The sequence below is a fragment of the Melitaea cinxia genome, chromosome 24, assembly GCF_905220565.1.
Source record: "Melitaea cinxia chromosome 24, ilMelCinx1.1, whole genome shotgun sequence".
NCBI lineage: Eukaryota > Metazoa > Arthropoda > Insecta > Lepidoptera > Nymphalidae > Melitaea > Melitaea cinxia.
Window position 1 is genome coordinate 1,226,775 of NC_059417.1, and position 23,014 is coordinate 1,249,788.

Consider the following 23,014-nt stretch of genomic DNA (forward strand, 5'->3'; position numbering starts at 1 on the left):
TAGTACCTATAACAAAAATAATATTATTAACACAGCTTTAGAAAAGAAATTTTAATATTTTTTATTTCATGTAAATTACTATACCAATGCTTTATACATTACTACATGACAAAAGTTATATATATTTTATCAAATGTTGCTGACTGAAAATAAATTGACAAAAATAATTAAGAAATGTTCGGAATAAATTCCTATTTTTTTTTGTCTTAATTGTTGCTAAATAATTTGTATGTTAAACATGAACAACCTTCGTGTAACACTATTTTAAGTTCCTAACAGAGTATCAAACAGGGACCTTTTTTTGAGAGCCTGTTTAAACAGTTGTGGATAACGCTATTTGAGAGATGACAGTATCCTGCAGCTAAAAAGTTTATGATGTATTTTGTTGTACTATTGTTAATAAATCATTAAAATAGTTTTAATTTATATAGTTACAATAAAAATATTAAGAGCAGTTTAGTTTTTTACATTTTTACCAACATACACATGTTTCACAGTGCAGAATAATAAAATTAAAAGAAAAAAATATATAAATAAGAATTCATATAATGAGAAGACTTCGAAAAATTCTAAGCTTTTCCTGGCTTGCACTATTTAGTTTTTAATAACAATCAACGCTGTTACTACTCACAATTTTACCAGAATTAGTACTCCTATTGTTAGTACTAGTTTTTTTTTAATTTTTTGTAATTAAGTTGTGCTTCTAGAAGTCTCCTAGTATAAAATTACATTTTTATTTAATTTAATAAATAATATAATTGTCCATGATTAAGTATCAATAGGAACACCTATAGTCATTGGTTTGACTTCAGAGAACAGACAACAATTCTCATCAATCCATTGCACCATCTCACTTGCTTTAGCCACGAAACATTGCAATACAAATAAGCAGTCACTCTCAGCACGATGGGCGTCCACCGCTGCTTGCTTACATATCATCTCATATACATTCTGAAGTTTATACTTCCCTTTTGGATTTGTGCCTTTACTCCACGGAAAACTTCTACGGACTTTGGAAATGGAATGTGGTCGTGGGTTTCTGATCATTTGACGTTTTGGTGTCGTTTCATTTATTGATTGCATAGACTTTGGTTCAATATCGGTCAACATTGTATCATCAGTATTTCTTTCAGATGTATGAGTGCCATTTTCTTTGGTAACACTTGAGTCTACATTTTCATTTTTTTCTATAATATTAATAAAACCATAAAAGACATCGGCACAGAGAAGATCACTAGAAAAGCTAACACTGAGCTTTGTTAAGTGATTTTTCAATATTGGGAAGTCAAAACGATTTCCATTATAAGCTATAAGGCACACGGGTTTCTCCAAAACGTTGAGGAAAGTATTTATCATAGCAAAAGTTTCTACGTTAAACCTAGGTTCATATTCCAGGAGGAAATTGCATAGGCCGGTCACGTCGGTACAGCTCGGCGCCACTGGCCTCCCCGGGTTGAAGCAGAGCGTCAGCTTGTGCTGGACTCGGGGCGTAGCGCCCGAGCCGGTCGCGAGCACATGATCTCTTTTAACAGCCACTAAACTCAATTCTGTTATTCTAGTCCTGTTATACTCTTCTCTCGGTAGACCGGTGGTTTCTAGATCAATAATGACATATGTAGCAATCTTTACCATCGTACGCCGACTTACTAGGGTGCGGAGGTCAATAAACTGAATTAACTAATGTAGAATACATCTGCAAATTTCAAACTAAACAACATTCTTATATCGGATCAGTTTATTATTGAAAGAGAATGTGATAAGTTTTACACGATAAATAAAGCGTACAAGTTCATACACATTATTTTATACAAGTTAGGCCTTTCATTATTACTATATCAATATAGTTATCATTTTAATTCATAAATAAAGTATTTAATTATCTATTAATGTGTATTTTGTAACTATTATAGTTACTATAGTCAAGTATAGTCATCAACTCATCACTCATCACGTTTTGACATTTGTCATAGGGATATAAATAGTGAAGTAACCATACGACTCGGCATTCGATACTTACGATATATCGATTCAAGTTTGTTATGTATTTGATCGATTTGATTATGTAATGTAAAGTGCATTGGATTAAAATTTTGATTAGAAAATTAAACTAAAACTTTAATAATATAGATAAATTGAAATTATACACTGGTACAAAAAATCGATTTCTCTTTAATCTATTTTTTATATTGTTTTCTAATGCCTACGTCAATTTCTCTCATTATAATGAACCATGGTTGTTGTAAAGTATTCGGAACGTCAGGCATGTAAAAAACCTGACAAACCGTGATAAAATCTGAAAAAGTTGCTTAATTATTTTTTTTAGTTACAATAATATTCACATAATTACAAAAACTACTTTTTAAAAATCTTTGATACCGCGTATTTAGTTGACTATTTTTACGCTTATCTACGTTGTGTTACTTGTCAATGTAATTGAAGTCGGTTTTTTTTCGTTTGCGAGGACACAATTATTTTCAGTAGAGATCACTACACAATATTTAATTACTATTAAAATCCAATAATGCTGGTGAAATTTAGTAATTAGTTAGTTACAAATCATCATCATCACAGCAGCCTTTCGCAGTCAATTACTGGACATAGGCCTCCCCAAGTTCACGCCAAAACTGGCGTGAACTCATGTGTTTTGCCCACTGCTGGTTTTGAAATACACAGGCCGAAGACTGGCAGCAGCGTCTTCGGTGCGACAAAGCCAGCCCTGCAGTCACCAACCCGCCTGCCCAGCGTGGTGACTATGCTGATTAAGTAAATTTAAATTTAAATTTTGGGAATTAATGTCACGTCGCTGCTTCCCAACTCCCAGTGATTTGAGGAAATTCCAAACTCGGGCAGAGTCATTTTCCTCAATAACAGACTTATAGATATGGCGTCGATTTTCATCCCTACACACCCTGTTACAGCGATTCCGAGCTTTCCTGTACTTCTCACGATTTGTTTCATTGGGATCGAGTCTATATTTAGCTTTGGCTATATTCCTTTTCTTCTGTAGGCGCTTAACTTCGTCAGTCAACCATGGAGCCGGTAGATGTTTTAATCGCACTGGACGAATAGGGGCATGCTTGTCATAAAGTTGAGTTATTAGGGAATTAAAACAGTTTATCTTTTCATCAATTAATGAATCATCAAGCACTCCGGACCAGTCAATATTTGAAACATCCACGGCTAAACTTTCAAAGTCAATTCCACTGAAATTGCGCCTCATAAGAATTTTACGTTTAGCTTTAGGAGGTCTTAATTTATAAGATAAAAAGAGAAGGTCATGGTAGGAAAAGGCAGTAGCAACACATTGACCAAATTTTTCGATATGAGAAATAGAAGAGACAAGAATTAAGTCGAGAAGAGAAGGCAAGCAGTTAGGAAATGCGTGAGTCGCAGATAGTGGCAATATATGTAAATTAGCTGCCTGTACTATAGATGTGAAGCGAGAAGTTCGAGAGTCATTTTTAAAAAGGCAAGTATTAAAGTCACCCATAATAATTGTGTGTTAGAACGAAGGAGAAAACTTTTCAAGAAGATCTTCAAAAGACATAAAATAGTCAATGGTGAGGCTAGGATTATAAAAAACACCAAGAAGAAGCTTAGTATTGGAGAGAAGGACTTCGATAAAAAGGTATTCTGCTCCAGGACTATTATGTTGTTGCGAAAAATCAATAACACTAAAAGGAATATGAGATCGTAAATAAATAGCAACACCTCCGCCAGGTCGGCTCAAACGGTCATTCCGAATCAAGTGAAAACCTGGTAAGCAGAATGATGTTGAAGGGAGGCATGGTTTCAGCCAGGACTCTGAGACTAAAATAGCATGCAAGTTTTTATTTTGAAAGGAGGCCAACATGTCAGGAAAATGAGCGGGTATACTCTGGGCATTAATGTGAATCAGGTTAAAATGTTTTGAAGCGTCACAAAACTGTGCATCTAAGTCATCACTGAGTGAGGGTAGACTGAGAAAACTGTCATCGCTATCTGTTTCATTAGTATATATTAAATAATAAAATGTGTTTGAATCAGAAACAAGTTTCATGCAAAGAGAAAATGAAAGAACTCCCGAAAAACAAAAAATAATGGTAATATTTTCATCTTGTAGTTTATGTCTGTTCTTGCGAATAGTAAGTAGGTAGACCTGGTTAAAATTATAATACGGAATTGAACACTCTGTGTGTATTTATTGACATAAATTCTTTATCCTCGTTTAAGTGTCCTAAATTTTTTCTATCTTGATATCTCCTTAGGATAAAAATAATAAACTGCTATATTAACTAGGTACTATATAGCTATTGTTTATAGGTTTAATATTTTATAGTTTAACCTTAATGTAGGTATGTTTGTTAATTTTTCTTTTAACAATAATTATATATGACTTCCATTGCCATTGCTAAAATAAATAACTAACGGAATTATAAAAATTGTCTAGACCTAAACATAGATATAGTAAAAAAAAGTAGATAATGCGCGGCCTTTGTTGTTAGTGAAGCCAAAAAACTCGGCTCCTTCAAGTAAATACACGCGCTCACGCACACATATGCATCAAACTACGCTCATTTTCGTTAGTATGTCACGAGGCTTCATACAGTAACTTTGCTTATAAAATGCCGTCTTGTGTGATTAATTGGTGCAAAAACAATACCAAAATAAACAAAAAATCTGAAGGAATATCGTTTCACACGTAAGTACATATAAAACTTTAAATTTATTGTTATTCCAAAATAATATTGAGGTTATTCGGAACTTATAATTTCAATGTCACGAAATGACGTACTACGGGAGTGTTGCCAGTAGTTCTTTTTTTCAATACCCCAAAATGTGGGTAAGTAAATTGTACGCAATCAGAAAAATATTTAAGTAAAAAGTAGACATAGTTATTGTTTTTTTTTTCTCGTGTTATTTTATGTTACATAAAATGAAAATAAAAAAATCAAAATATATTTATGAATTATTAACTCGTTTGTTTTATGTTTTAGTCAATTTAATACGATTAGTGATTGAAAAATATTTGAACATAAGACTACATCATATTAGTAAAATGCAAACAATGACGATGACTCTGAGTTCTAAGCGACAAAAATTTAAAAAACTTATACAACATAAAGGATTCTAGGTTTAAGAAAAATAGTTAAAAAAAAACCGACTGCAAACTGAAAAGAGATAAACAGAGGGGATAGGAAGTGTCCATTCATACGATTATCTTACGAATATTTTTTTTTATTATTCTACCGATTTTTTGTTGTATTTTTAGTAAATTTATTTAAAACTATAAACAGGTTTTTATTTTCACATACCCATTTTACCTATATTAAATTAATTGTTTAATAAAAATTTTAGGGACTTTTTTTAAAAGGTGTCAACACTTCACTCACTCACACATCTTTAAAAAAGTGGCTTCAGTTTTCTGTTCTAGGTGCGTTATCTACCTTTTTTTACTTGATCTATGGACCTAAAAGACATAAAATTTTGTAGAACGGCAGCACTGCAGCTATTAAAAATCCGAGATTGTACAGTTTAGAGCGAAAGATTCGAATCCAGCTATCAATAAAAAAAAATTAAAAAAAAAACCCGAGAAGTCTGAAGTGAATGACATTGACATTATTTTTATTTACATTTTACAAAACATTTTATACTAAATAACAAAATAAAGAAGAATACTAACATAAAAATGATACGAATCTTTGATAATATCTAATATTCTGATTACGCTTATTGTGTAGGCATCACGCGTTTATACTTTTTAACTTAAGTACCATATTAGATAGAAACTTAGTATTCGAGTAATGATTATTGTTATTAAGTGCATGAATCATCAGCATGTTGGGAAGTATGGGTATGTAATAGTGTATTATCATTTTATAGTCTTGTTTCGGTTGCGTCAGTCGGGCGCGTTACGATGGTTGTGATTGCAACGTACGTTTTTATTGATCTCGAAACTACCGGTTTACCAGAGGAGGAGAACAATTGTACTAGAATAACAGAGTTGAGTTTAGTGGCTATTAAAAGAAATCATGTGCTCGCGACCCGCCCGGGCGCTACGCCCCGAGTGCAGCATAAGCTGACGCTCTGCTTCAACCCGGGGAGACCTGTGGCGCCGAGCTGTACCGACGTGACCGGCCTTTGCAATTTCCTACTGGAATACGAACCAAGGTTTAACGTAGAAACTTTTACTATGATAAATACTTTCCTCACCGTTTTGGAGAAACCCGTGTGCCTTATAGCTCATAATGGACATCGTTTTGACTTTCCAATATTGAAAAATCATTTAACAAAGCACGGATTAAGTCTCGCTAACGATCTTCTTTGCGCAGACTGTTTACATGGTTTCTATGATGTAATGGAGGGTAATATGAGTCCAAATTTAAATATAAAAGAAAATCATTCTAGCGGGGATGATACATTTGATGAAAATGACAATAAATTAGAAATGTTTGAATCAGAAACAAGTTTCATGCAAAGAGAAAATGAAAGAACTCCAGAAAAACAAAAATTTTCATTGAATAGGAACAATGTAAAATCAATTTCACATGTACGTAGACAGCTCTTCTGGAATAAGGGACCCAGTCCAAAAAAGAAATACAAACTTTCCCAAATATATGAAAGATTGTTTAACGAGCCAGCGGTGGGCACTCATCATGCTGAAAACGACTGTGAAATTGCATTAAAATGTTTTGTTGTACTTGTAAATGATATGGTGAAGTGGTTTGATCAAAATGCCTGCTTCTTTTCTGAAGTCAGACCTATGACCGCTGGTGTCCCTCTTGGTAGATAAACAAAAAAAAGTCAGGATAGTATATTTTTAAGATACAAAAAAAAAATATGTAAAGAAGTGAATACTTACTATTGTACGTAATACTTTATAATTAATTTTCATACTTTATTTTCATGTTATTAATATTTTCTCTAGTGATAGGGGTTGTCTGTAAGAGATCACTAAGTTTGCACTTTTATAACTTGAATATTGTTATTTTGTTAACCAACTTCCAATTTCAAAAGTTCTAAAAAATTATGATATATATAATTCTTTTTTGCTTTCAAATTCCACTATATTTATGTGATATTTCTATTTTAAAATGTAAATCTAAAATTTATAATTTATTAATTGAGTAGAAATAGGTCCTAATGACTGATTCTAACTCCTGTTGTTAATGTATATTAGTAAGTTATGTGCAAGATAAACTGATAAAACCGGACCTTAATGTGATTTTAAATGTGCAATAATAAATAAATATCTATTAATAAATATAATGCACACACACGATCGTCTGTTCTTATGGTAAGCAACTTAATGCTTGTGTTACAGGTAACAGCTGACTGTTATAACTATATCTTTTTTTGATAAATATACATAGAAATAATACATATATAAATATATAAATATTACACTACTCAGGCGAGAATCAAACCCGCAACTCGCCTAACAGAAAGCAGGGCCACTACAAACTGCGCCACCGGGCTAGTCAAATAATGTTTTATATAAAGAAATTATTTTGTCACAACCTTAAAGTCAACCGATCAGATATTGTGCTGTGATGAATAATAGAATATACATATCGACTTTATCAAAATTGTTAATAATAAAATTAGCTAAATTTACATTTTACAAAAAATTAGTAATATTGATATTATCATTTATTAATTGATATTTGAGACCTAAATTTTATTATCAACGTGTACTTAAAATTAGAAATATATTTTTTATTGATATATTTTTATAAACATACACATAATGTATACATTATAATATGGTGCTTAAAAATTGCAAGGTGCTATAAAAATAGAGGGGACGTACTTTCAAGCAATGAGTTTCATAATAAATAAATTCATTCAAATTTCATAATAAATATAGTCATTAAGTTTGTAATTTGATGTTTTATGAGTCATATTTAATATATAATTTTTTTTTAGTGACCTTTTCCTTTTTATTTTGTTTAAAATATGTCTGTGCTAATTGACTGAATTATTTAATAAAAAAAAAAAACCAAAAATTTAAATAATTACTAAAAAATATATTTTGACAAATAAATAAAATAAATATTAAATTATACAAGATGTAAATTTGTAGTGTGTAAATTTGTGTAATTGTTATGTGAGTTTTTATTAAATTTTATTTTTCTATAAATGTATTATTTGAAATAAAAATATTATTACTATGTAAATGGTGTTTTATTTATTAACTAGCTGACCCGGCGAACTTCGTATCGCCTAACACAAACTTTATCGTATGGTATTAAAGTTCAAATTGACTTTTAAGTATTATCACAAATCTTTTGTATGGGAGTATAGAAAAGTGTTGTTTTTAGACTTTTTCAGGAAATTTAAATTTTTTTTTAGAATTTTTTTCTCCGTAAGAACCATCCTCGTACTTCAAGGAATATTTTAAAAAAAGAATTAGCGAAATCGGTCCAACCGTTCTCGAGTTTTGCGCTTAGCAACACATTCAGCGACTCATTTTTATATTATAGACTAGCTTGTCTTGACAGAATGTTGTCTTGTGAACTGTTAAAGGTGTAAAAGTTTAAATAATTGTTACACTTTCGTGTGTTCCCCACGAAACAATGACAAAGTTCTTTGTTGACGTTTTACGTTTTAACCGACATCAAAAAAGGGAAAGGTTTTTAATTAGCTCTAGAACTACTGGAACAAATTGAAAAAAATATTGTTATATATAGCCCATTTATCGAGAAAGGCTAGGCTGTATTTTATTTTAGTAATTTTTTCCCCAAATGAAAGCGTAAAATATAGAATAATACACCAGTACTTACTGTTTATTCAAGTAGTTCTTCAGGTTAATTGGTTATAACAATGTAAAGCTTTTACTGTAGTGATACTAATAGCAAGTGTCCTTTTATGTTTTGATTTTAGATTTCAATTGTTTTAGTTATTTATTAGAATTAGTATAGTTTATTATTTAGAATTAATTAATTGAATAGAACATAGCATCATACAATTTTTTAACCGGCTTCAAAAAAGAAGGAGGTTTCTCAATTCGACCGTATATATTATGTGTGTTCGCGGATAACTTCGTCGCTTGTGAACCGATTTTGATGATCTTTTTTTGTTGGAAAGGAGATATCCCAAGGGTGGTACCATGAAAAGGAAATCCATGATCTGATGATGGCATCCCAGAGAAAACGAGGGGAACCTTCGAAAATCGTAGGAGTGTCGATGTAATTGAAGTCAATTTTCTTTCGTTTGCCAGTACCTAAACACAATTATTTTAATGATTTTTTATATTTCAGGCCTGCTTGTTCTCACTGGTGTGCTATGGGGTTGCACGAACCCGTTTATCAAACAAGGCACGAAAGGCTTGCGTAAAGTTCACGCGGATTCCTTGCTCGGCCAAGCATATGCGGAAGTAACCTTCCTCTTGGGGAATTGGAGGGTAATTTAACAATTATCTTGTAATAATAATAATAATAATACTCTTATTTTTAACCGACTTCCAAAAAAGGAGGAGCTTCTCAATTCGACTGTATTTTTTTATGTATGTTACTTCAGAACTTTTGACTGGGTGGATTGATTTCGACAATTTTTTTTAATCCATAGGTGGTGTATGTCATTTGGTCCCATTTAAATTTATTTGAAATCTAACAACTACTTTTTGAGTTTTATCCAATAATGCGTTTTTACTTGACTATTTTTTCGTCGACTTACGTTGTATTATACCGCATAACTTTTTACTGGATGTACCGATTTTGATGATTTATAATTTAATCAAAAGCTGATGTTTAATATGTGGTCACATTTAAATTTCATCGAGATCTGATAATTACTTTTTGAGTAATCTTTGATAACACATATTTACTTGACTATTTTTTCGTCGACCTACGTTGTATTAATTGTCGATGTAATTGCAGTCGGTTTTTTTTCGTTTGAAACAGATACTGCAGTTAGGAAGTGAACAAATAATTGGTGTGCGAATTAGAATAAATTGCAATAAAGTACATGTGGATAATACCTATATAATAATAAACTTACTAAGTTGAAGATATTAGGTATATTTATTTAAAAAAAAATCTTTATATTCTAAACTCTATATTCTATATTAGATAATCTTAGTTTGTTTGTTTGTTAACTTGAATGCGATAATTTCATGAACTACTGGTCCGATTTGAAAAATTATTTCAGTGTTATATAGCCCATTTATCAAGGAAGGCTAAAGGCTATATAATAATTTAGTACCTCTTTTCTCTTAAATTAACTTTGGTAAAACCACAGGGCATATCTAGTTGCAAGCAGAGCTGGGCACCGTTAATCAAATGGTTAGCTTCGTTAATCGCTATTCCGCTAATACAAAAATTAGTTTCGTTAAACGTTAAAACGCTACATTTTAGAAGATTTAACGCAAGTTAAAGTTAATCGTTAATCGTTAACGTATGACTAAAAAAGCATTATATTAATTGCTGATTATTTAATACCGATAAAGAATGAAGTATAAAAGCAAATTTTTTAATTTGCTTAATGGAAGTTCTCCCTAGTATGTAAAATATTATTGTAAGCTCTAGTTAAAGAAATAAACTTTATTTTATTTTTTATTTATTTATTATTTTTATAAAACAATAAAATACAGAATGCAAATTTAATTAAATCAATTGATTGATTTAACTAAATTTGCATTCTGTATTTGCAGTTGAACGTCTTTTTTCAACTAAATTTAGCTGTCCGGCACTATGTGCATGTTCCCTTTCATGAACATCAACATATTAAAATTTTCATCAGAAAGAGATGCTCTTTTCGGTGCTAAAATATCTTTTCCCGTTGAAAAAAGACGTTCAACTGCTGCGCTTGAAGGTATTGCCGTGTTATATTTGATAAAAAGATTAATCAAAATCTGGTCTCCAAAGAATGCAGCGTCGTCAAGTGAGTCCTTGGATGGTGCATCTAGCCACATTTTGACTATGCTTTGAGCTTTTGTCTTCAAAGAGTTCTGCCTCGTTGGCCTTTCCTTGCACTGGGTAGTTACCGACTTAAAAGTCTTCCTCGTTATCACTACTCCCTCCATTACTTCCTCCGCCACTAACACTGTCCTTGGAGTTTTCCTAAAAATTATTCAGAAAAATAAACAATTATTCCATACAAAATTCCGCCCTACAGAGCAGTTTCTTGGCGGACTAATTTAGAAAAAAAAATTACCTGCACTTCTTGTCGTAAAGCCTCTTCTACTTTACTTTCCATGGATTTTTTACGGCATTCACCCTACCGCTGTCGTAAGTTTCAAGCCAAATTAATCTAAACTTTGGGTGAAACCCAGCAGCAAGTTGGCAATGCTCGTCATTGAGCAGTGGGCCAAACCTTTTTTCAATGCCATTGATTAAGGCATTGGCTAAGGCTATGCAGTGTATAAGCCCCTTGGTCTTGATGTGTTTTAATTTAAGAATTGTTGCTGCTATTGTCGGCAGTAGCGACCCGAGATAGGCTTGGGCTTCTCCTTGGATTTGATCCAGGGCAATAGCGACAGGTGCCATAACCTGTGAAAAAGAAGTTAAATTTAAAAGTTACTTACTTAGTTAAGTTTGTAATGATAAGTTTTTTTGTGGATTTCTGAATTTTTTTATGGCTCTATTTACTCAGTTCATCGGGTACATTAACCCCCTTGCGGATGTATATACCCTTTCTGTTACACCCTGTATAGTGTAGTTATAAAGAGCCTCTTTATAATATAGTTTAGAAACTGTAGAGTGTAGATGAATAAACCAACCAAATAAAAATAAGTATGGACAAACAGAATACTTACGTATTTTAATTACTTACTTAATCAGGTGCTGCTTCAATTGAGCGTGTTCGTCAGCAATACGTCTGCCCAAAGATCTTCTTGACATTGTGTTTTTGCTGGGGTTTAATGTTTTTTATCAACATATCAAATGTTTCGCTTTCGACAACATGTAACGGAATCATGTTAGAAATAAAAAAGTTTACTATACATTTGTCCACTTTGGTTTGAGATACACCACTACCGGTAGATGCAATACCGAAAGATTCTCCAATGCTCCTCTGACGGATTTTTTTACCTGGATTACTGGTACTTGCAGCGCTATCATCGTCATTTTTATTTTCAGCTTCAACGATTTTCCTCTTAGGCTTGCCCCGATTAGATCCCGCCCTGATAATCTCTTCAAACCGTATGTATTGGGACTCGTGAACTCTCCTCACGTGTTGTTTTAAATTGTTGAGGCTCGATGCATTTTAGGCAAGCATCTTTTACACACAAAGAGTATTTGTTGTCCCGATTTGGATACAAAATCAACATACGAATTATAAAAGCGACAGCCGAAGGTTGCAAAAAAAAGCAAAGATTTATTTAAAATTAAATTTATTACTACTAAATTATAATTAATTAATTACACGTGACAGTTGTTCAATGTTAGAAACAAGAGTGACTTAAAATTAAAGATCGCTCAGTCGGAGCATCGGGTTGTTTTGGTTTCTTCGTGTTGGGTCGCCACACACGGTGCCCAGGTGCGATGCTCAGGTGCGATGCCACGGTGGGAAAGTTTTGTAACAACCTCCGGCTACCGATGCGAGACGTGGGAATGTTTCGAAGAAAACTCCGGTCAGCAAATCCCGACATAGAGCGTTTCGTAACACCTCCCCCCGTAGTTCAGTGACTATTGAAAACCTTCGGTTGAGATGGTCGCTGAGATGGTTCTAGGATCCACTTTTACTACTCGTTGGTCTACGGATCTTAGGTCCGACATCGCATATGCTGCATCAGGAACATTACCCTTACTTCTTTTGGAATTACTTCTGGTATTGACATTTCGTATTCGTAGTCGTCGGCTTGCTACGACGGCGAAGAGTGCTACGATACTCAATAGTAGTATTATGTAGACTGGAATCGTAGTATGATATAGTGATGGGTCAATGGCTTGTTCCAGATGAATTGGAGTCTGTGTGGAGATCTTCGTGTGGATTGCATGAAGATTTTTCAGATCAACGGAGTTTAAGATGAAACGTGGGTATTCTTGATTCTTCGGCTCTTTATACTGAGGCATTTCCATGATCTTCACAGGATGTCCTTCGATGTGCTCGTTAGTGTTAGCTATAGTAAATTCTGGTGTTTTTAGATAACAGTTAAATGGGATGGTAGCTAAGTAACTTCCTTGTAGCGTCCTGTACAATTCTTGGCCGCAGGTTATTTTGACTTTGGTTGGCTTCGGGAAACATAGTGTATAGTGTTTGTCGTCTAGTTGTTCAAGGGCTTCTTTCTTCAATGATACTGAAGTTGGATTGCAGAATTCGTGCAGTTGCTGTTTGTTGATCAGATGCTGGATACAGTCGGGATCACTTTTGATTTTATACTTTGATTGTGCTTCGCAGAGAAACCATGAGTTTACCTTCGGGCATTCAGCCTCCATGTACATATAATCTGTTCCAGAAGTTGCTATGTAAGGTAAGGGTGGTACAAGGACTTTATTATTTTTATTAGGGATAATAGCTAATTTGTATAGATCAAAATTGGATGGGTAGGTAATCGGCACCTTAATAACTATAATTATCTGATTATCTGCGTAAAAATAACCTAATTTAATTATATCATAGAAATCTCTAAAATCTACGTTAATGACCTCATCTTTAGGATACAAGGCCTTCAACTTACTTAATATACTTTTTACTTCTCTAACATTCAATACGGAATGTGGCGTACCCGATGTACGAATAAAAGCTAATATATTTTCTAACCTATATAATTCTTGAGATAAATCATCGACGTTATCTCCTAAAATAATAAGATGTTGCGCCAAATGAGCGTATTTAATTGAGTTGTTGTCCCTATTCGTATATTTAGTCATAATGTCCTTAAGAACCAAATTTATTTTCTCTTGATTTTTCGCTAAATTATCAATTGCCTTGGAACTATGAAGGATCCAATCCTTATCAAGTGTTATATGGTTATTGATTTCAGATTCTAATTTTTGTTCGTTATTTTGTAGTACTTTAATTGCATTATTATATTTAATAGCGTCAGTATAATCGAGATTGCCGGAAATCGATTTAATTACAGATCCGAGTCCATCGATGAGACCTCTTTTATTACGATTTGGCTTAAAGCTTAATAATTGCTCGTATATCTCATTTAATTTAGTGTGTAAATGATCAATATGTGGATCATATAAAGATTGCGTTATATTATTTAATTGAGGCCTAATTTCAAGTAATTGAATTTTAACTAACTTAATTTGTATGGAGATATTATTCAGATCAATATTGTTTAAGAAGGAGTGATAATGAGCTACGATTTTCGTGGATCCTAATCTAAAAGGAAGGATTCCAGGTCCGTCGTCCAAGGAGTCAATCGTTATGTCTTGTCCTTTGGTCAGTTGAAGCAGGATCGGTAGAAATAGTGTCCTGTAACAATTTCGAGTCTTTAGGACTTCTTTTCAGGCGAGATTTAGCGACGGCGCCACGTTTCTTTTTAGTAAAAATATGGATGGGAAGGTCGGCAAGAACAGTGTCCTGAGTATAGCGTGGTGTCAGTTTTTGTCGGTTAGCTAATGGGTTTCGAATAAAAACTTGTTGGTCGGGGTGATACTCTTTTTCAGGCTCGCGGTCTTTGTTTCTATTCTCAGTTAATTCGGTCCTATTATGTAAGGCTGTTTCATTAATTATTTCGTATACATTAGTCATTCGTTTTCTATGTTCTAACAAGTATTGTTGTAGGAGGTGTTCTGTCAAGTCGATGTCTAGTGGGTCACGTGGGTCAAAATGTCCTGTTATTAAGTCTATAGGTCTACATTTAGTGAAGCTGTGAATGGAGCTATTGTATGCAAGTATTGCGTAGGGCATTAGATTTATAATCGGTTCATTAGTTTTCTCAATTTTCAGGATCCTAAGATGCTCCAGAATGGTTGAGTGGAATCTTTCTACTATTCCATTATCATTCGGAGTGTGAGCAAGAATTTTGTGATGCTGGATTTTATGGAGACGTGTGAATTCGGAAAATAGCTGGTTTGAGAATTCTGGACCTTGATCCGTAACTATTGTTAAGGGGACGCCATGATGGGTACAAAACTTAAGTAACGACTGAACTACACTTAAGGCTGTGCTATCTCTAAGATAGTACGCTTGAGCATATTTCGAAAAAGCATCAACTAGAGAAAGGTATTTTTCATTTTGAACAGTAAAGAGATCGAGATGAAGTATCTCGAATGGTTTACTAGGAGGGGGTACTATGGAAAATCTTTGCTTAATAGGGTGACGATCGTATTTTGCACATCCGCAGACATTGCATTCATTAATATATTTTGTAATATGTTCTTTCATCTTAGGCCAGTAGAACTTGGACGATAGAGCTAAGAAACATTCATTAATGCCACGATGGTTAGTTTTACCTTCGTGATATTTTTGTATGATTTCTTGTTGGTTTAAATAATCTTTGATATTTTCTAATTCAACTTTAGTTAATACTAATTTCATAGCGGAGCTTTTGAATTTACTTTGAATGATAGGAATTATTTTATACATAGCTAAAGGAGGATGAATGATCAAACCAGTCTGGACTTTCGGGTTTACATATTCCTTAATGGCATTGACAACATCTTCCTCAAGGTTTGACTCTGATAGTTGAATAGTCGTTTTTGTGTGTGTCTCAAAAGGTTTTGTCACCGTCGGTCGCTTTTTAATGTCTCCTACTAAAATAAAACATATCTGTATATTAAATTTATTCAGTGGGTCGTCTGAGATGGGGATCTCGAGTATTGGGTTTTCATTACTAGTGTGGGCTGTTGCTGTACTAGATCCACTTAATGATGGTGGTCTCTCGGAAGGATTAACCATAATAGAACTGGTATCTTCGTTGTTAATTTCGATACGGGATAAAGCATCGGCGTTAACGTTATACTTGCCTTGCTTATAAACTGTAGTGAAATTATACTCGCTTAATTTTAGCCTCCAGCGCGTTAATCTAGAATTTGGTTCTTTTAAATTCATAACCCATTGCAATGGCTTATGATCTGTAACTATCTTAAATTTTCTTCCGAATAAGTAAGGCCGAAAATATTTCGTAGCCCATACTATTGCTAAAAGTTCTTTCTCAATGGTACTGTAGTTAATTTCACTAGAGTTTAAGGTACGTGACGCGTAGGCGATTGGCTTATCACTGCCTATAGTGCCCTGGGAAAGTACAGCACCAATCGCGAAATTCGAGGCATCTGTAGTCAGTATGAAGTCTTTGTCAAAGTCGGGGTATTGCAATATAGGGTCATTTGTCAAGAGTTTTTTTACAAGTCTCGAAACAGTCTACATAATTTATATCATTAGGTGTTATCTTTGAGCCTTTCTTTAAGCATTGAGTCATAGGCTTTGTTATTTTGGCGAAATCAGGAATAAATTTTCTATAATAACCTAATAATCCTAGAAATCGTTTTATTTCAGTGGCTGTTTTTGGCAAGGGAAACTTTTTGATAGCCGCGATCTTGTCAGGGTTTGGTTTAATTCCATCTTTACTGATTATATGGCCTAAATATGCAGTTTCTAATTTTAAAAATTCCGACTTATCTAATTGAATCTTGAAGTTAGATTCTCGTAACCTTTTAAAAACCTTTTCCAAATTCACCAGATGCTCTTGCAATGAAACGCTAAATACTATGATATCGTCAAGATAAACAAGACATATTACGTTTTGGAGATCTCTAAGGACATTATCCATAACTCGTTGGAATGTGGACGGAGAATTTTTAAGTCCCATAGGCATTCTTAAAAATTCAAAATGCCCATGTTCTACGTTAAATGCCGTTTTCGGAATGTCGTCAGGGTTCATCTCGACTTGGTAAAAGCCGCTAGCAAGATCTAAAGTGGTAAAGTAATGACAGTTACCAAGCTTATCAAGGACATCGGATATATTAGGAATAGGGTATTTATCGTCAATGGTTTTTTCGTTGATTTTTCTAAAGTCTACGACTATGCGCCATTTAGTTTTTCCCGACGCATCGGCCTTCTTAGGAACCACCCAGATAGGTGAGCTCCAAGCTGATTGTGACGGTCGTATTATACCCTGATCTAGCATCTTAGTTATTTGATCTTGTACCTCTTGTCTATGAATGAATGGATATCGATAAGATTTAGTGTAAACCGGAACCTCATCGGTTGTACGTATACTATGTTTAATTTTGTTAGTGAAAGTCAAGGGTTCACCTTCGATATAGAAAACATCTGCATAACGAGCGCAAAGGGACTCTAAATTTACGCGTTCTTCAGGATTTAAATGGTCGGTACGAAGGCGAGATAAAACTTCCGATACGCGATCGCGTGATTGTTCGGTGCGCGTGCACTTGATATTAAATATTTCCGCACTGACGGGCTTGTCCATTGAAAAAATTACGTCATGTTTAGTCGGGTTACTAACTTCTACAAAGCAACGATTATTAGTAACCGTGGTTACACAATAATTAATATGACAATTAGAAATAATTTGCTCCGGAATATACGCATCACCATCTTGAAAATTTACCGGTATTCTAATTAGCTTAGACGAGTTTGCGGGTATTATTTCCTCGTATAGATTACAATTACGTGAGTCGTACATAAGTAACGGAATTTTAGACTGTCTTGTAACGAGCATTTTATTTTTTAAATCAATACTAGATTCTAATTTCTCTAATAAATCATAACCAATTAATCCGTCAAAATAATCATGGAATTTATAAATGAATAAAGTAATATCGTTGCTTTCGTTAAATTCCGTAAAACAAGGTACAGTTATTGAATAATCATTTCGCGTAGTGGCATGAATATTAGTTACTTCGAAAGGATCGTAGTTGCACGGTAAATGAGAAAAATACTTTTCTACGGCTAGCGGACTGATAAAAGACTGGTTGGCACCGGTATCGATAAGAAATTTAAGGGGTGGATTAGCTATTTGAATGTAGGGTAATTGACGTTGCGTATGTAGATTAATTTCTATTTTGGTTTTTCTGATTTTGTAATAATCTGAAAATCCTCATTATTGTTTGTAGCGTTTTCGTCATTAGGTTCGTCTTGCGGGGGTAGCTCTTCGGGGTAGCAAGGATAGTAAGAACTGTCGGTAAATTCAGGTTGATCATAAAAGTCTGGTTCGTATTGATAATAGTCGTAGCAGTCATAGTAAGGTTGGTATTGTTCAGCCTGATCGTAAAATTCATTGAAATTTACCTCGCGAGACTTAAAATAGTTAGATGGGGGTGGATTTCCGTTTCTAGTCCAGTTGTAAGGTGTCTGTGAGGGGAACGGCTTAGATACGTAGTGGCTAACGCCACTCATAGGAGTAGCCTTGGTGTTCGCGTTATTATAGTTATACCCTGGATTTTTAGGTGGTAATCTAAATACGTTACTTTGTGGTCTATAGTTAGGCGGGGGTGCAGCGAAAATTTGTTGAGTGCGCGTAGGACCACTGAAATGAGGCGGTTGGGGCTTCCAACTCGGCATTGGCCTCGGTGGCTGTTGTACGTTAAAAGTTCGAGAGGGTCCAGCGGGGGTATTAAATTGCCTTGACGGACCGGGCATACTAAAAGGCTTTGAAGGATTAAAACCGAATGTGCGCGGGGGTGCTATAGGCATTTGCGGTAGAAAGCTATTAGAAAATTTTGGTTGATGATTAAATGAAGACGTAGACTGCAACTTTCTCTCAGGAAGGTGATCGTTGCGCTGCTGTAAATACAACGTATTCATCTCGTCGTTGACGTATTCAAGGGCATCTTCGATAGTTTCAGGTCGCATACATCTTATGCGAGCTCCTAGAGGGTCGCGGAGACCGCGAAGGTACGATCTAAGGGTTAACTTTTTATACAAGGTTCGTTTTGCTTCAATAGTAGTTGGTATGGTTTCGTGTAAGCTAACGTAAGTCATTATAACACTAAAAAGATTTTGGCATTGTTCGTAAAACTCTTGAGGTGTTGCTGAACCTTGTGTAAGAAGTGACAGGTCGTTATAAAGCGAAGCCTCATCGCGCTGGTCTGCAAAATTATTCACAAGAGCACTTCGTATTCCTGACCAGTTTACCGGAACTCCGTTGGAGTTTATTGTACGGGCCGCGGGGCCTATTATTTTATTTAAAATACCGTTAATTATAGCTATATTACCGAGCTCGTATCCGGGTTCAGCTTTCATATACTGCGCTACTATTGCATCGCAAAGATTAATAAATCGCGTAAGCACGGCGGAATTCCCGTCGAAGTCGGGAATGAGTCTGAGAACCTTATAGATTTGTTCTACGTGGGTGTCGGATACTCTAGCACTGTGAATATTTTCGGGTGTTTGCGACTCCATGATCGTATCTAAACCTCTATGCAAATCTAATACTAAAAACCTATTCGTATTTTTTAACCTAGGTGACCGAGATTGCCGTGAATGGAAAATCTTGGTAAGTAATTGTGGAAACACTAGGAATAAGAAAGGAGAGCAACTCTAGTAAGATCTAGGTACTCACATATGCATCTTTGGTTTCTTTGCGTAGATCGATTTCTTGATCTCCTCCGGACTGCAGCTTCCGTAGATTCTGGACCGCCGTTAGAACGTGATCGATTCACTGACTCTACTTTACAGCGATCCTACCGACTGCGCCAATTATAAAAGCGACAGCCGAAGGTTGCAAAAAAAAGCAAAGATTTATTTAAAATTAAATTTATTACTACTAAATTATAATTAATTAATTACACGTGACAGTTGTTCAATGTTAGAAACAAGAGTGACTTAAAATTAAAGATCGCTCAGTCGGAGCATCGGGTTGTTTTGGTTCTTCGTGTTGGGTCGCCACACACGGTGCCCAGGTGCGATGCTCAGGTGCGATGCCACGGTGGGAAAGTTTTGTAACAACCTCCGGCTACCGATGCGAGACGTGGGAATGTTTCGAAGAAAACTCCGGTCAGCAAATCCCGACATAGAGCGTTTCGTAACATACTCACTCAAATGTGGCCATGGATTTTCTTCAGTCTCACTGGAATCTGAATCCATGATATTTTTTTAATGATCACACACTTTATAAACTTACACCACACCAACTGCACTGCTCATATAAATACGCAATTTAGCAGGAAAAGACAAGAAAACAAAACAAACACTCGTTAGCTCTTGACCGTAACCGCCGATAATAAGTAATGAAACCAAAACAAAAACAATGTGAAGTGAATTTCATACAGCGCAGTTTTCCCGCTCGCACGCGCCACACCTAAGCTATATTTGTTTCACTCACACCGCGGCACGCGCTCCGCGCTGCAAGTGCCGGCGCGCTCGACCAAACTTGTCGAAACCTGTTTTTCCCGCCGCGCGCGGTGCGTACTTCCATTGGGTTAACTGTTAACGGGTCCGTTAACCATTTTATAAGTTAGCTTAAAAGTTAATCCGTTACTCGAAGTGTTAGCTTCGTTAATTAACTGTTAACGGATTAACGAGTTAATGCCCAGCTCTGGTTGCAAGTATATGTGTACTTACAATTATCTCAATAAATTCATTATTAGACCAACATTCATTGTGTTTGTATTACTTTATTGACCTTCCCTCAAATGTCATCTCCTACTCAACTATAAACTGTATACAATACAACCCTTAATTTTCATTTAATTTTTTTTCTTCATTTCAAAATCGTTGAAAAAGGTAAAAAGTAAATCATGAACATAGAACCTCTTTTCTCAGTGATGAATAAAACTGACACGATATGTTAGTTAACGTACCCATACTACGTGATCCGTTTAGAGGATTCTTCAAAAATACCACGCTTGGTCACTGGGGCGGAAGGGTCTTAGGTTTTCATCGCGTAGTCAATATCCTCTAGAAAAATCTTACACTTGTTTGAACTAATATCAAATATTATGTGCAGCGCTTAGCGCTTTAAACTCACAGATGAAAATATATTATTTTAACTTTCTATTTGCAAAAAAATATTTAAAAGTATGTTTCTGAATTGCTACACGATAACTGGAGGGGGGGGTTAGCAAATACTACGGGTAAATTACGTAAAGAATGGTTCACCTAGTTCGTTGCCCTGGGTCAATAAAAAAAAATTACTTTTTTTTTGATTTTCATATAAGGACCCCGGTATGAAAAAAATATAAAGAGTAAAATCTATTGAACGGATGACCTCGTTACGTTTCTCGTAACGCCATCTATCGGAACCTAATAATGTTATGATAGATGTTATTTGATTCGTTTATTTACCATTTGATATGGTATTAATTTTTTTGTTAGATTAGTAGGCCTTTTTTGTGCCTATTTAGACAGTCGATCTGAAGGAGTAGATACACTACAATCGTATTTTTTCATTTTTACAGTACGTAGTACCTTGGTTAGTCAACCAGCTGGGATCGCTGGTGTATTTGTTTGCAATTCAACGCGTACCACTATCTCTCGCCATGCCGGCTGCCAATAGTCTAGCGTTCGCGTTCACGGCTTTAACGGGCTCCCTTGTCGGCACTGAGAGGCCATTAGACCAAGGTATGTTGTACTGAACTGCTGGAAATTTCGGGTTTTCTTCCATTAAGAAGACGTGGACACCATGCCGTTGCTTTGTGATTATGTGTCTGTCTGTGACGAATATGTGTCTGAGAATTCCTTCTAAATCATTTCCTTGCGATGTTTTCTGTAGACAAAAATCTCTCAAAGTCCTTGTTAAGAGCTCTATAAAGGCATATATGGATTAGGGTTAGAGCTTAACCCGCCACAGGGCTCTTCTTCGGTGAAAGAAGAAGAAGAGTGGTGAAGCGATTTGGTGGATACTTTCCCTGATTAAGGCAATGATTGTAAGCAGGTGCTTATAATAATAACCAGCAACTGAGGTAGGGCACAGCAGTAATTTCCTGCTTAAAATATGGAGCAGTCCGACTGGGGTAGTACCTCGACTTTACAGAAGACCACAGCTAAATAATACTGTTTTCAAGCAGTATTGTGTTCCTGTTGGTGAGTAAGGTGACCAGAGCTCCTGGGGGGGATTGGGGATTGGGTCGGCAACGCGCTTGCGATGCTTCTGGTGTTGCAGGTGTCTATAAGCTACGGTAATCTCTTACCATCAGGTGAGCCGTACGCTTGTTTGCCGAATTAGTGAAATAAAAAAAAAAAAAAAAACCGAAGGAACCGTTGCATCCTATTGGAGACATGGTGACGAGACATAACGACAGACAAACAACCACTTTTTTATCCCTTTTTTAAATATCTGCTTAAATAGGTAAACCTATGAAACGACACCATCGAGGCGGGAATTGAACCCACGACCGTCAGTTTCGCCTGCGGTTCCGCGTCGAATGTCTGTCTGTGCATCGTAGCTCTCGAACGGGTGGACCGATTTTAATGCAGTTTTATCACGTGAAAGTTAATTATCTTGTGATGATTATTAACTATGCTTATTAAAAATAAACGAAATGATCACGCTCGTATTATTGATGAAGCTAAGCAGGGATTTTCCATTAAAATGGGGAATTAATGCGGAAGTACCTCAAAAATTGTTTTTTTTTTTTTTTTCAGGATCCATCTTCGGGATCATGTTGATAGGCGTCGGTACTGCTCTGTGCTGTTGGGATAAAACGGAACTTTGATATTTAATGTCATTTTTGTAAAAATAAATAAAGAAATAATGTTCATGTTGTAGAAAATTGTATATGTCAGTAATGTAAATTATTGCTTTAAATAATGTTACTATTTATGGGAATAAAAATAAAAGATATTTAATATATTATATTATAAGACAATAATGTAGGTATTGTGTTTAACTTCATTTGATGCCCCCTATATGTTCTTTCGTTGTTCTTAGGATTATGGATGTTCTGTATATCCAGTAAGTCAGCTTTTTCAGTAAATTTATCTTTTTGTCGGAGAGGTTCCAAATTTGGAAGGCATATTTTAATAAAAGTCTTATGTGCGTTTTATATTATGAACACTCCGGTTGTCGTCACTTGAAAGGATCTCCTGAAAAATCATATTTAGTAAGGGGGGCCAACTTAAGGATGAACATTTGTTAAATTAATTATAAATAAATAAAAAACAATTTTTACATTCGAAAAACAACGAACAAACGACGAACAAATAATTAAAAAAAAAAAAAAAAAAATACACA

General features: G+C 34.8%; 3 protein-coding genes across 3 annotated transcripts; 2 read left to right on the forward strand and 1 right to left on the reverse strand.

The window, feature by feature from the left end:
• Positions 1-530: 530 nt before the first annotated feature.
• Positions 531-1,632, reverse strand: LOC123665592 (three-prime repair exonuclease 1-like). The gene has a single exon (XM_045599876.1). It carries the CDS (start codon positions 1,630-1,632, stop codon positions 769-771), a length of 864 nt encoding a protein of 287 aa, XP_045455832.1. The 3' UTR covers positions 531-768.
• Positions 1,633-5,575: 3,943 nt separating this feature from the next.
• Positions 5,576-22,638, forward strand: LOC123665604 (transmembrane protein 234 homolog). The gene is made up of 4 exons (XM_045599885.1): positions 5,576-5,833; positions 9,243-9,385; positions 21,240-21,402; positions 22,426-22,638. Exons 1-4 carry the CDS (start codon positions 5,818-5,820, stop codon positions 22,494-22,496), a joined length of 393 nt encoding a protein of 130 aa, XP_045455841.1. The 5' UTR covers positions 5,576-5,817; the 3' UTR covers positions 22,497-22,638.
• Positions 5,857-6,805, forward strand: LOC123665603 (three-prime repair exonuclease 1-like). The gene has a single exon (XM_045599883.1). The coding sequence runs from the start codon at positions 5,897-5,899 to the stop codon at positions 6,770-6,772; it is 876 nt and encodes a 291-aa protein (XP_045455839.1). The 5' UTR covers positions 5,857-5,896; the 3' UTR covers positions 6,773-6,805.
• Positions 22,639-23,014: the final 376 nt, after the last annotated feature.

Bases quoted from the DNA above. Each gene is read 5' to 3' on its own strand.
- LOC123665592 (XM_045599876.1), bottom strand. From the start codon at position 1,632: ATGGTAAAGATTGCTACATATGTCATTATTGATCTAGAAACCACCGGT.
- LOC123665603 (XM_045599883.1), top strand. From the start codon at position 5,897: ATGGTTGTGATTGCAACGTACGTTTTTATTGATCTCGAAACTACCGGT.
- LOC123665604 (XM_045599885.1), top strand. The intron at 9,386-21,239 runs GTAATTTAACAA...TCATTTTTACAG, and splicing joins TCCTCTTGGGGAATTGGAGG to TACGTAGTACCTTGGTTAGT. The intron at 21,403-22,425 runs GTATGTTGTACT...TTTTTTTTTCAG, and splicing joins TGAGAGGCCATTAGACCAAG to GATCCATCTTCGGGATCATG.